The 15,594-nt window shown below is 33.5% G+C and overlaps 1 protein-coding gene across 2 annotated transcripts in view; it reads left to right on the top strand.

Moving 5' to 3' along the window:
* Positions 1–15,594, top strand: part of spri (Src homology 2 domain-containing protein sprint) — a 73,588-nt gene that overhangs the window by 39,796 nt on the left and 18,198 nt on the right. For both annotated transcript variants that reach the window (XM_040720304.2, XM_071891578.1), the window contains exons 2-3: positions 13,131–13,289; positions 13,346–13,456. In XM_040720304.2, coding sequence (XP_040576238.1) covers positions 13,158–13,289; positions 13,346–13,456 — 243 coding nt within the window. In that variant the 5' untranslated portion in view covers positions 13,131–13,157. The remainder of the gene's footprint in view (positions 1–13,130; positions 13,290–13,345; positions 13,457–15,594) is intronic.

The following is a 15,594-nucleotide window of genomic DNA, read 5'->3' as shown; positions in this document are numbered from 1 at the left end:
GTCCTTCTTGCAATTTGATTCAAAAAGCGTTGTCTCAAAAGGTAAATAACGTTGTTGACATGTGTTCTAACTTGATAAAGAAAAATAATTGGCAAATCGAATGATAATGGAATACGCAATATAAAATAGTGGTTTCATTTTGGTGAGATCTCGTACATATGACGTCACCGCATGGTAAAGATAGGACGGATCTAGTTTGCCTTGGATCTGGATCGGTATATATCTTTAGAAAGAAATATTCCAAACAAGTACCCGAATTTTTGGTTTCAGATCCGACACTAAAATTAGACGGACTCTTGTCTCAAGTTTTATGAGCAGTTTAACCAACAAATTATGAATAATAATAAATCCAACTGATTTTGGGGCTTTTTTCTGTTTCTTTTCGGAGGAAAAGTTGCGTGATATAATAAAAGTAACGACGTGGGTGATGCAACTGTTGGTGTAGATGAGGTTATAAGCACTAATCACGATAAATACGAGATGCTACGCTCCATATATATAATATCTTTATAAATCTATGGACTAAGCAATACAATAAGATATTTTTAAGATCCGAAAAATTCCTCGTAGCTTTTTTTAAGATCTGTAAAAGTAAGAATACCCGGTTCGGGGCTTGTATCTTTTCGCATAATACAAGTTGACTTATACCGTAGACGTGTACTTCAGATCCTGGTCCACGACCCGTCTTATTTCTATTTCCAAGTGAGTTTCAAGGAGTATCATTTATGAACTTAACCATAACTAGTACTTTTCACTGATGTATCAGAAATCTGAAATATCCCACAATTTAAATATAAAGCCCTTTCGTCTTTTCTTCAAAGAGAGACAGCACAGTAGGGTTAAAATCAGTTGATTGTTAGCAAAAAATACCCATGTACTTTGTTGTCAGCTGTTGATTCCCCCCTTTCCCTTGATGCGTCAAAGCTATTTCATAATTCATTCTTTTTGATAAATAAACAAAGTAATCAGTTATTCTATACATATGCTCCGTTTCCAAAAGAACAGGAATACAATTCCTGCTCAATTTCGTTTATATAATATATATATTGGCTATTTTATTATTTCTATGAAGAAATTTTGGCTATCATACACAATTACTAATGTATAACTTAACATTAATCAATGGGAGTAAATAAGAGATAAATAGCAGTTGGTATAATTGAATTATTTGGCTAACTACCAAATGATTTTGGGCCTTTTTTCTATTTCTTTTTGTAGCAAAGGTTGCGGGATACAATCAAGATAACGACTTGCCAACTGCTTCCATTAATTTTGGAAAAATGATCACACCAGCTTAACAAGAAATCATTTGAGTTTAATCTAATCAGCGTTCAAAGTACAACTCATAAATCTTCTTAAGATCTTCAAAATTTCAAATAAACGAAGCTGGTTCGGGTATCGGATCTTTTCGGATACTACACATTTACTTATATTGTACCTGGGTAATTCGTATCCAGGTCCACGGCCAGCCCTATCTATACAGTAAGGTCAATAGTAAAATATATGTAGGGTATATTTTTGTTAGCCTTTTTCAGTGTGTTGTGCACTTATTGTATTTTCTAATGACGTGACGTGTTCAAGTATATGTATGTATGTATATATTTTTTATTTTGCCATCCCACTCCATTCTTTTAAAGTATGAAGTAGTATGTAGTGATGCTGATGCGTTTTGTGTGCCTATCAAATCATACAATATTTAAATATTTGCATTCTACCCATATAGGAGTCAATGTCTCAATAATTACAATTATTACATATATTGCAAAGTACCATTATTTGCGTATTGCAGCTTGTATAGAGCGTTTTCATGTGGCAACAGCATTGTTGATATGGGCCATCTTACGATTAGTAACAACTAGTGTTGAAACTCGGTCCGAAACAGAATGTTTTTGGGGTGGGGTCTTCAATTCCGCCAGCAACGAAGTTAGGTTTTCGTCTGGGTTTGTTCGTAAGCGTGACAACGTAAAAGTTAGGAACCGATTTTGGTTAGACTTTGTAGGAAGATTATAGAGAGGCTGGACTCAAAACTTTCAGTAACACTTAGTTACGATTTTATTCCCCTTATTTTCCATTACGAGGTTTCATTATGCAACCAAACCACAGCTGCAACAAAAATAAATAACTTTTGTTTTTATCCCATTTCTCTATTTTTAAAAATGTTGGAATAACAGAAAGGCTGCCGCACGTGCCACGTTCTCTCCGCCTCATATCAGCACTGAGAAGACTGTAGAGGTCATTATTACATGAAATTGGAACCATTTTAGAACCAGAATTAACTGGGAGCCAGGGGTAGTTTTAGGGGTCTTTAGGAGCAAGAGGCATGTCCCTGCTCATGATTGGGACCCCACGCTGCTTACAATTTTAAATTTACATACCGAAAAAACTTGAAGTGACATTTAATTACAATTTTATCAACGTTATCTTTAATTACGAAACAGAACAACAGATGAAACATAAATAAATAAGCTTTGTTGTTATGTAACGTCTATAAGTATAAAATCTCGGAGCAACAACAAACAAGGCAACGCGTGTGTGATCATCTCCACGCCGAAGTCAGTGCTGACCAGGCTGCAGACACCTGCAGTTATTTTTTGAAAACTTTACAAGATACCAGAAAAATGAATGTGTTAGAGTCAATTATATTTTTTATTTGATCCTCTTTATCTATGCTTTTGAAGGCTATCTTGAGATCACTTATATACTAGCAGGCATCTCCATCCGTAATGCCTTCAATATCAAGATATAAATTATAGTCCCATACAGCCAATAGGAACCAAAACCGCCATGACGTCAACCCCCTACCATTTCCAATTTGGGGCGTCTTCGAAAAGAATTTCTGCCACACCTCTGGTTCAAGTTTGGATTCACTCCAAGCTGCCATCATGACATTATGATACCCCATATGCACGCCCTTAATTGCCAAAAATACTTTTCCTACTTATGTTTAACTTCCACCCCGCTTTTTAAGAGTGACGTCAAGTAGTATAACTGCTATCAAGATTAGCTATATATCGCTTTCCTTTACTGTTACTGTTAGAATTTCCTTTGGAATACTCTATGATGTCATATCTGTCTATCTTGCTCAGTAGTTGATAAGGTACATCAAGTTGAAAATTATGGAAAGTCCAATTTCATCATGGCATAGCCTTATATTTGTAATAACCTTGGCTAAATATAGTGTTTAAACATAGCATCAGTTAGTCTTGAGTTGTTTCTAAAAAAAATCACGTTATTCGTAATTTAGGCATACTACTACAAGTTTTTGATCATCAATATGTATTTAATAGCAGTAAGAGGTCAAGGTCACTGTAAAAAAAATTGCAATCGGCCATAACTTTGTAACAAATTGAGGTACATCTTTTAATTCGTTTTTTTTATAACTTTAAAGTCAATTAATGAACTTTCATGAAGATTTATGGGAAATTTGTCCATTTTATGTTGTAAAAATATCAACTTTGAGCCGCCAAAAATGAAATCTCCTTCAACTATGATGTAATTTATGACGTCAGTGAAAAATCTGTATTTCTTTGTCTCTGTATAAAAAAAAAATATGGCGTACCTATGATGGAATTATATAAAAATAACCCCGTATGTCCTTATTAATTATGTAGCAATTGAGTTAAAAAAATTGGTACTTTATGTCTATCATACCTACACAAATTGTTTATCGAGATTGAAAATGTTTACGTATACATATGTATCCATATGTATATTAGGGTGGGCCGAAAATCAAAATTTTGGAAATCGATGATGGTGTCATTATGAAATATATTACAATTATGAAAGACTACTCTAAGCCAAATTTAAGGACGATTGAACGCATTTTGAAGGTTCCTTAATTAAGTATAAACTGTATTTATACACTATTGTTAGTTCCCGGCATTTTCCGGAGTAATTGGCCGTTGAATAATATACTTTTAAGTGACTGTTGATCTTAGAGTAGAATTGAGGATAGACATCGGAGTAATCTCCGTCTATGTATATCCTTGCTTGATACGGAGTAGAACCTCTGTATAAAGCTCTTTCCTTTAATAGCTGATTGCAGCTGTTCTAATTAGAAGCTGCTCTCCTCTGAAACATTCTTCAAATTGTCTGCGTTACCATATTAATTCTCGGTTTCATTTTTTTGGCATTCTGAAAATGCTTAGGATTTTCAGCACCATACATAAGTCTAGTCCTATCTCGTCAGAGATGAGAAGAACCTCTTTATAAATATTGATTTTTTAGGCGTCGACGAACAGATAAACTTTGCTCAAATAATATGGAAGGAATCTTTCTAAAATATCATCAATGTTACCCTCCGTTTTTCATGAGGATACTCACATATGAAAGATGTTTTCTCTTCTAAAATAAAAGAATAATAACAAGATTATTATGGGATGAACCAGACTATACTTTAGTCTCTAGAATCCTCACTGGTTGTACTTTACCTACACACAGTAATATATTATCCGATACACAAATAGAAAGACAGATAAACATTACTTTATTAATAATAGGTAGAGTAAACAGTTTTGAGCGTTTTTTTTCTCTTTATTTTTACAATACAATTAACATAATTAGGGTTATCCAATTTAAATGGTTCCAAACGGTTTTCTGGCTAATCTTCAGTTCCTGAGCAATTGAATAATTACTCACATGTCGGTCCAACTCGAGGATTTTCATTATTGTATCTACATTTTTGACGACCATAGTAAGAGACCATAATCGTTTTAACCACCGCAAACTAATTTTTAATCTTTACAAAAGGATAACTTTCTTTCTTGATGTGTTTCATGACATTTGTTTAAAAAAGTCTGGAATACAAAAGGTTCCTTGATTAATCAGCTGCAATGTTTATTACTTGCATTTTTCTCTCCAGTATCTCATTTCTTCAGAAAGAGGCTGACGGCCGTCATTGAGGCTGAAAATTTCAAAATTTCAAAAAATGGATTGAATCCCTCAAAAACAACCCACCCTAATGTAAGTGCCCCAACTCTGGAAAATACCCACATTTTTTTGACCGTATATGAACAACAATGTTTGTATATATTATTATTATATAGGTACATAGTTAGAACCATAATATGATAATAATTGCAAACAAAAGTAGAATCAAAGATCGTTGTACGTAGTTTAACTAATGTATGTTCAATGCAATTCTTTGATCATGATATAATTATTGTTATTCCTATTGATTTTCTCAATGAAAACCTACTCACAAGGTTCATCGAATTATACACTTACTAGGAATGGGTACGAGTATTATTATATTTTTTTTGTCGAACCGAGTAGAACGGGGTATTATAACTAATTTGTTGTTATATCTTTTCTACATACCAAGCGAACATGAAATCTACATGAAATCGGAACACTAACTAATAAAATAATTAACGAAGGTTGAGAGATTGAAATTAATTCATATTTCGATATAACTAGATATATTAAATCATAAACAGTTAGTTACAAAATAAAACAAACCTAAGCTCTCTAGCTTACTTACAAATCGAGAAAATGACACTTGAACGTGATTGACGAATTTCCATTTGCGCACTCCAAGCAGTTGGGCGTCTCCAGGACGACCCTCTACGCCATCAGCAAGTGCGAAACTTTGGAGAGGAAGAAGGGTTCTGTCCAAAAGATTAAAACTAGCCTTTTGAAGTTAAAGAAAACAGCCAGGCCAATCCCCTCAAGTCCATGGGAGTTCATACAAGAGATCTCGGTGTTTCACTCCAGATTATCCAGAAAGCTATCAAAAAAGTTTATGGAAAGAGCCTGTGAGGTTGGATAGGTAAACTTTGACAACAACAATGAAAGAAGCCCATCATCACCTCCGTTGCAAGACTCTTTTAAAGGAGGTTTTTTGATTATTTTTCGACATTTTTGCCCCCCCTACAGTCCTAATCCCAACCCCCTCGATTACACCTATACATGTAGAGGGGAAGGCCTGCAAATACCGAGTCTCTCAAAGGCACTGTCAGTCAGCAATTTCAGGTTTCAATTGTAGAGAGATAATAGAAAGAGAACTAATGATTATGATTGTTGCTGGATGAGTAGAGATCGACAATAATACTGGGAAGATTAATCACGAGATTTACTTGTATTTTCTAAGCTAAGCTACCAATAATATCACGTGATTCCATTCCTACTCAATACTAAATATGCTGACGACGTCATTTCTAATCCATAACCAGTATCTGTCTCCCATCCATCACTTGTTATATCGAGTGCCTACTGCCAACTCATCCCTCATTGTACAACATTACACAAAACTACTAATTAGTTTAAAAGCATAAACCGTATGACGTCACTAAATACCCCTCTTCAAAATGGGAATGCAATATCTGGGGATGTATTTATTTTTCAAAGGATTAGTTTGCTAGAAATGAAATTACTCGGAATGAATTTACTAGGAATGCAATTACCAGACACGGTTTAAAAATGAAACTGAAAATCAACATGTAGGAATCCATTTAAACCAATTATTGGTTATATATTAATAAAGCAAAGTTTGTCTGAATGTATGTACGTGTGTAATTCGTACACTCGTTTTTGATAATGTAGTCATATTCATTCAATTTTATAAGCGTTTTGCATGTAGTCCCGAGTGTGCACTTCATTTTAAAGAATAAACGGAAATAAGTAGATTATATTGAATAAAAATAATGAATGTTACTTTAGATGAGGCTTAGCAACGGGCGTGTAGAGCTACAACACTGCTAGGTAGCGTTCTAGAGACTAAAGTACTCCCTAACTCATCATGTTATTTCTTTTTTGTCAAGCTCTTATTATTATGGTTTCAAATTAAATAGATAACATTTAAGTAACTAAGTGAGAGTGAGCTCACGAAAAGCGGAGAGGAACAATAATTATTTTTCGGGGAGTTGTCTTCGATTTTTTTAAAGCAAAGTTTGTCTGTTTGACGACGTTAAATATATATGGGCAATGCTGGGTTCTATCATTAGTTCGAACTATTTATAATACATTTGGATATTCCAAACTTCTTGGAATTACTGTTCTCTTAACGGATCTTATTATACAGGGTTTATCTTATCAAGAGTTACACATTTTATTTATTTCAATTTTTCAAGAGTAAAATTCAAACAAAAGGTTTTGTGAGTACATTTATGGAACAAAATCATCTCAAAATAGTGTTTGCACAACTTTTATTCATAATCTGTGCCTTCATTTCTAATAATTGCATCAATTCGAGGCCTAAATCCCTTGCAGGCTTTGTTTATGTAGTCAAACTCGTTCTTGATCAACTCCTTCTTGATGGAAGCCTCTAGGGACTAGACACTCCTCTGAGGAGTATCACACATCATCTCCTCCAGACTCGCCTAGATGGAGTAGTTCAACTGGTTCGAGTCTTGATATGAGGACGGCCACATGTTGAGGTCCAAAAAAATCGGAAATTTTATCTCAGGAAAGGCTTAGCGGCGTGATGACAGAGGTCTCCGTCTTGAGTGAAAACCTTCTGTTTCACAATAATGGGAGGGAAGACTCCACAACTCCGAATGTTCCGAATTAATGTCTCACAGAAGCTGGGACATTCTCTGGATGTTTAGTTGTGATGTAGCGGCTTTTCCGCTTATTCACAGTGACATCGACGCTGAAAAAATGTGCATAATTAATAATAAAATGTCTACCACTAGATAAAATCAACCCTGTATAGACCTTGGTTTGATCCTTACCACTTTATTGGCACATACTCCCAATTAAGTGAGGTTCTTAATTATATAATAGTGTTATTTATGTATGTCATAAAATCCTCTCCCAATTTGCATATTTATTTATTATGTGGTAAAATGTGGAATAAGCCAACCTTTCTTCACACCTGTTGGGCATTTTCTTTAGAGATTTGATGGAACATAATTATATATCCTTTAATGCCAAAAATGTTTTGTCAAAAGAAAAAACAAACATTATACATATATATTTTTAATAAATATCGTTAGCTCAAAATCCCGCTGAAGTAATTTTTCTCAAAATTGAATATATTAATATATAATTAATATGCTTATATATATTGCTTAATAATTATCGCCAATTTCCATTAACAAAAATTATGATTAATCCTTTGAAGACATCGTAAATTTCACTTATTGAGTGTTTTCAAGTGACGTCGCAACTTTGATTCGTCCATTTTAAGACCCTAAACAACAAAGTTATATAACAATTAAACCCTTTTTTCATTAATACTAAGGAAAATAATTAACTATTGTACATCAAAATTGGACCAATAAATGAAATGTCTAGTTGTATTATGGATGTGATCCTTAAATCTATTAAAAATATGCTATTACATCGTTATACAATCTTATTTTCCTCTTCTTGAAATATTTTTTTCTCGTCTGTAATCAATTAACAAAACAAAAAATTGTACACATCCACCCCTTTTTAGAGATTTTCAGTAGATATTCCTTTAATTAAATTCGAATATCAGTGTTAATTATTTGTATCAAAAAGTATTTAAGGGAGTTATTGAGTTTTCTTAATTCTTGAAGCCACTTGTAATTTTTTTATCAAAGTTTATTGTAAATATGTCCTTTTTATGTACTATGATGCAATTTATACCGTCTGTAAAAACTCTCTACACAACCAAAAACTCTTCCTATGAAAAGGAATATGCATGTCAATATCTAGACTATCTTCAATTTCCTAGGTCAAATGGATTAATTGTAGTACTAGGATGTCAATTTATAACTTATCGGTGCAAGCCCATTGACCAATAGTTGATTAAATTAAAGTAAAAACGCATTGTCACAATGACAGAATTATAAATTGATAGATGCTATATATGTACAGTGTGGTCGAACCAAATTATTATGTACACTTCACCCAAGATACTATGAAAAGGAACTGATTTGAGAAAATAAGTTTACAACTCTAATACTTTTTTAAATTTATTAACGAAACTGTTAACTATATTTTATATTCAGCATGTGGTCCTACAGGAGTAACCATAGCCTCCGCACGAGGCCTGAAGGCTCACTCACTCTCCACAGCAGCTTTGAAGTCGTCCACATTCTTGTGAGGAGTAACACAGTCTTGGCCTTTCGCGAAGCCCCATATTCCATAGTCCAAAGGTGAACGATCTAGGGAAGATGAAGGTCACATTGATGCTCGTGAGAAATCCTTTATATTCTCCGCTAGCCACTTTAGAGAATCCTTGTGGCTAGGGAATCCATCCTGTTGCCGTACATAGTCGATCCCAGCATAATTGTTATCGATACAATGCCTATACAATCTCTGCAATCTCCGTTTTGCTAACTTGGGCGTGAGCAAGATCCACGATCCTTTTCCTTTTGGCCTCCTCCATCCTCGTCTCATTTTCTTTTTTTTTTTGTTTCAAGAGGCTTTGATGCATAAAATTCTGACCAAAGTTTTTGCACAAAATATCTGAGTTGTTAGATTACATATACTTTTTTGAGCGCAACAACTTTGATACGTGCTCTGTATTTGAAAGAGGCTGTAACATCCATCCAATGTAAGTTTTATAAATCAAATAAAGACTCTAGACCAACGGTTCCCAACCTTTCTGGGGCCGTTGCCCCTTGATATACTAAAGAAACAATTAGTTGAGTTGATCCTCCTACATTGCCTTTTGGGGCTAAGTAGTGAAAGTGTTTTTAGAAAAGGATATTGTATTCCATTTGTATACATATTAAGCACCTACTCAATACTCGAACACTGCCTTTGGACGCTGGTAGAAGCAACTCCTTGGTAATGGTGTGAGGTTTCTTGGTTTTGGTGATTCTGAGAACTACCAAATATGAAGATTAAATAGCTACCATAATTTGTTGTTGGTATTTGCCGCTATTTTTTTGACACTATCAGCTTTGTTCTTAAAATACTAGACATCCCCGCAAAAGAATGGCTTTGAATTTTGTTGGGTTTCATCGATTCGGCTGACATCATTTCTTTGCAAATGACATATTGTTTTGTTTTGTTTTCAATTATAAAAGTATATCCATGCTTAAAAAACCCTCATTATATTTCATTTCCTATTCATCTTGGGCAATCTGAAATTGTAGTTTAGTTGATTATTATAGTTATGGAATTTTGATATTAATACGAAAATACAAGACAAGTACATTCGGTATCATATAACAGCCTTTTAGATGAAAAGGGAAGATTTTTTTTGTCAGGATTAAAAAAATTAACGCAAAATTAGGGTTACTTATTTTTTTTTTTTTGTGAATAGCTATGGATTTTATAATTAGTTTTGCCAAAAATTTAACTTTTTGTGAGTAAGTGTGGCTTTTTGAATTTTTTTTTTCAAAAAATTTAACTTTTCACATTTTTTCTAAGAAATTTTAATTTTTTTTACAAAACATTTAATTATTTTAATAAAATCCTTTATATAAGCATGAATTTTTGAAATTTGATTCCAAAAAATTGTTTAATTTTTGAATTTTTTTTTTCAAAAAAAAATTGTTTAACAGATGCGGATTTTTGAAATTTTTAAAAAAATTTCAAAAAAAATAAATATTGTAGGATTTTCATAATTATAAACCTGTTCACTAGTTTGGTGTAACTTAATATTACTAGAAGTTATTTTGGGGTAACCTTAAGAAAAGTTACCTGACCCCTGTTTTAAACCTTGGTTAAACTTCTTGTCTGTCTCAATTTATTCTAGAAATGTAAATAGAGTATGATGGATCAAAATATGCCCATGAAATATTGGGATGTATTGTATATGATGCATAAAAATCAATTGGACCTCTCATCTGATTTCTTGATTTTTATACAAAAAAAAAAATTATAATTGTGTTAACTCACAACTACATAAGAATGTACCTATGAGGTGGTGCACAGACTTCTTTAAGCTGGGAAACCTGTTGATGGAGGCAACCAAAAAAAGGCAATAAACTCTGCATTTCTTTCTTTTTGTAAAAGATATACCTTGCTTTTCGGAGATTTTTATTTAATATTTAAAAAATAATAATGGTCAAAATTCATTTGGATGTGGGCGGTATACAACAATTACCAAATATTTTATAAGTATGTTATAGTAAGATATATTCGTGCAAATGCTATTATTGCAATCTATTGAAACTAGGGTTTACAAGGGAAACTAGTCCCAGGTTCCTGAGATCCACTTTTTTTCTGGTATTTCTTAAGGGTTTTACCATAGATTGAATTATGAGATTAAATTGTGGTTATTTAAAACTTAGTTAAGGTGACACAACGGAATCCGGAATTTCCGGATTTTCCCAGAATATATGACGACGAAATTGTGCAATGTTTTTAATGGTAAAATATAGTTATGAACTTTTGACTTAGACGCCAAATACCACCATTGAGTCAACAACAGAAGATTTCTAAGCCTATTAGATTTTCATAGACCCTACGCAGGTTGTGTTGGGGAACAACGATCTGGATATTAGCAAACCTGAGGTTTCAAAGATGACAGGGATTTACAGAAGAAGGGTTGCGGAGTTGAACAAGGCCCTAGTGGAGACGAATGACTTAGGATTGGCTCCTGGAGTACTGCTATGACTGTGTATGCAAGGATATTTGGCCTCCTACCTTCCTTGACCTGAATCCGAGAGATTATTATTACTTTGTCTGGAACTATCTTGAGTTCAAGTTCAGGTCCTCACACCAGCAAGACAGAGGTTTCTGCAAGGGGTTTGCGCACTCCAAGCAGTTAGGCATCACCAGGACCACCGTCTACACAGTCAGCAAGTCCAAAACGTTGGAGAGGAAGAAGGCCTCTGTCAAAAAGGCCAAACTGGATCCAGAGGAGTTAAAGAAAACAGCCCAGGCCAATCACTTTAAATCCATGAGCACCTATGATCTCCGGGTTTCACACCAGACTCTGTAAAGAGCTATTAAAAAAATGGGTGAAAAGAGCCTTGTGAGGGTGCAGAGGCCATTTTTTACACCTGTAATTAAGAAAACTCCTCTCATCTGTTGCTTAGACTCATTTGAATGAGTCTTGAGTTCTTTTGAACTCTTTTTTGACACTTTTGGTCCCCTACAGTCCTGATACCAACACCTTTTACAACCCAAACACCAAACCTTTCAATTCCACTGTCATCCAACACTGGGATGTCATCACAGAGGAGTATATCCCCAGTTATTGCCAGGCCTTCCACCACCTGGACGCCATCATAGCCGCTAAGGGCGGCTTCATTAATTATTAAGAGAACTCAGACACACATCTATTCATAGTATTAATTTTGTTGAAATTAATCTGTTAATTAATAAATTATGTATATTTTGTTGAAGTTTAAAATTCAAGGTGTTTGGATTTTAATGGGCAACTCGGTATTACATCAATCTCGTATTAAATCGAAAATAATACCGTCCCTTCAATAATTTTCAAGTTTATTACCCTTAAATTGATGTATTATTGCCTTTGCAGAAAATTGGGCCATAAATATTAACATCACGAACTAGAGACTAGCTCTCCTTCCTAATGAAAAAAATATTACGCTTGCCCCTGTTATAAGATTATAATATTTATAAACATCTTGTTCAATCATCATCACCCTAGTGTCTTTATGAAGTCCTGACCTATAAACTTTGTTTAAGCCTATAAGCCAGCATGGGTTAGAGTTTAAATACCTGATAAAATTAAATGTATTATACAATACTATAAATATACAGACTGTTATAAACACACATTTCTATTGGATTATTCCATTAACTCTATACAAAATCTTAAAAACTTGGCTATCAAAACAGCGCTTACATGATGACGGTTGGACTCGTCGTTCTCTATTTTTTTAATCTACATTTTTGACAATTTAAAAAATACAATCTCAGTATATTAAACATTATTTTCGGCCCAAAATCCCAAACGCTCCTTCGGCAAAATGACCGTTCCACAAATTGTAGATGGGCAAAAGAGTTTTCGGCTTATTGTCCACTCACGCTTGGGATAAGGATTAAGTAATATTTGATTATTCCATGAATAAAGGTATATAAATGTTGTTATTTTTTGATGGATTTTATATAAATTATTCAAAATTTATTCCCATAAATGAATTTGAAGGCAAAGATTATAATTTACAAAATATTTCAAAGACATATATTATGCAAAAAAATCTATCTCCGTTTCTTCATTGTATTCAAGATTGTTTTTATGTTAATTTGACAAATATTTACATATTTTTAATTATTTATTGATATTTTAGGTAGACAAGATTTTTCATGCCACGAGAATGGATTCAGGTCCAGCTTTTAGCAAAAGCTCAGCTGTTCGGTTACTTTCCTTCTTAGAAAAGCAAAGCCAATCCACTTCAACCTCTGAGGAAAGCACCATGGTTCGTCAAAAGTCAGAGGAGAGCAATGACGTAAGTATTTCATTATTGTAATTTGATTTATATACATTCATCTTTCTATTACACAGACGATCCCCATTACCAAGTTAGAAAGGATTATTCGAGCACATCCGATTTGGTTCTTACCAGAGAAGAATAGGATGGACGGGGAACGAATGCTTCGAGGAAAAGAGGAGGGTGTAAGTTACTCCAAGGAATATTTAATGCATGGAAGCCGCAATCTTTTTTCCCCTTTCTTTTTTTGACCAACTTAAGGATATTTTTTATAAGTAGAATAGAGATAATTAAATTAATGCAAACGTGCAAGGCCGTAACATTATCGTTCTGGTAGATTTATCGGTTCATATTTTTTGAAGCGTTAGACCCAGATCCTACATAGTCGATCCGATACAGTATAATATTGTGTGGAATTGTCTCAGTTCAATAAATTGTTCTGTTTTTTTTTTAAAAAGGTCACAAAGAATGTTGTTCAAAAAGGGAAAAAAGTCATCAATAAATGTATTATTTTTTTTTAAACCATAAAAAATGTTAGCCTAAATTTGTAGCCTTCTACAAAATTATAATAATTTGGCCCAAAAATAAATTTGAGACAATTGATGAATTCCAATGGAAATCGTAAAATCTTCAGAGATTGGTAAAAGGAAAAACCTGAGACCTGACCGATTGAACCTAAACTGGGCACAATCTATTAGTTCTTTATTTTGGACCAAATTATTGTGTCTTTTTGTCTATTATTCAAATAGTTATGGAATGAAAGATATGACGGATCAAATTTTTCTTGGATCCGGGTCATTTTGGGTATTTAGATTTAAATATTAGAACAAATTTCGGGTACCCTAACTTTCAGATTCAGATCCAAAAATTTCAAATTTTTGGACCATTTTACCCAAAGTTCAGACCTGAATTAATTAGGATCTGGATTAAGGTTACATTTTTACCGAATACAGATGCCGAAAGAATGAAGAATCTAATGTTATAGCAATTTGAACAAGATTATTAGTTGTAGTTATTACTTTAAGTATTTTTCAAGCAGGAGCATAGTTTCTTTTATCCTTAATTTAGGCCTAAATACACTTAAAAACATTAGATTCTTGGTACGTCAGTACTTTTTTTGTATATGTCACCTCTCATCCAAAAATAAATAGAAAAAGGCCCAAAATCCTTCGGTAGTTAGCCAATTCTTCCAATTATCGAATTATTATATTTATAATAGTTGATCATTGTTCACAGCATAATAAGAACTAATACTTATTCAACCTATCAATGTTAAGAACACTGATTAGAAGAAAAGAAGAATAACTACGCAATGCATCTGTTCAGGTAGATGTGGCACCAAACAGTAATCAAGATAAATAGAGATGTGACGTTCGATATCTATAATATCTTTCTTCATAACGAGGATTAAGTATTAAGTAGTACACTAAGGTTTTTGAGATCAGGAAAATCCCACAAATCATTCTTATAATCCGTAAAAGTTTGAGAATCCGAAGCCGGTTCGGGTCTTGGATCTTTTCAGATAATGCAATTTTACTTATACCGTATCCGGTTACTTCAAATCGGGATCCAAATCCTGCCATATTTCTAATAGTGCAAGGCTGTTTCTTTATCGGTTCCGGTTCTCGAACCGTTACAACTAGAGTCTAAAAACTCCAGTATTTAAAAGACTGGATAATATTGTTTATCTGTAATGGTTCAATAAATTGCAAGATGTGTTTTTTTTTTCTCAAAGAAAGGTTATGGATCTCCCAAATATTCGGCAAAAATGTGTTACCTGCTAACAAATTATCATTATTGGGACAAATGAAAGCTTCCCCGAGACTGGTGAAATGAAAAACCTGATACAAGAACCGATTGAACCTTAACTGAGTACAGCCTATTGGTTTTTGTTTTTGAACTTTTAGAACTAGAGCCTACAAACTCTAACTCAGACCGGATCTTATTGCTTATCTGTTCCGGTGTTATTAATTAAGAGATAAAAATATAGTCCCAGATAATAGGGCAAAATTTGTTATTTCCTAAAAAATTACAATAGTTGGGCAAATAAAAATTTGAAACGATTACTGAACCAAGATCGGAGTGGCAAAACTTTGACCGAGACGTGTGAAATGAAAAATCTGAGATCCGAACAGGGTACAACCATTGCAATAGCTTTATGATTGTCTTAAGGAATTAAAATAACATAAAAGATAACTCCACAACAAATACTGGGTTTCACTCTCCTATTTTTACACACTCTCTCAATACTTAGACGTTCCCTCCTGAAACTTGTAACTAATAATAAAAGCTTGAAAAAAAACCTAATATGGTTTGATGATCC

The sequence above is a fragment of the Lepeophtheirus salmonis genome, chromosome 10, assembly GCF_016086655.4.
Source record: "Lepeophtheirus salmonis chromosome 10, UVic_Lsal_1.4, whole genome shotgun sequence".
NCBI classification, from domain to species: Eukaryota; Metazoa; Arthropoda; class Copepoda; order Siphonostomatoida; family Caligidae; genus Lepeophtheirus; species Lepeophtheirus salmonis.
The sequence above is the reverse complement of the archived record's forward strand: the minus strand, read 5'-3'. Positions and strand labels throughout refer to the sequence as shown.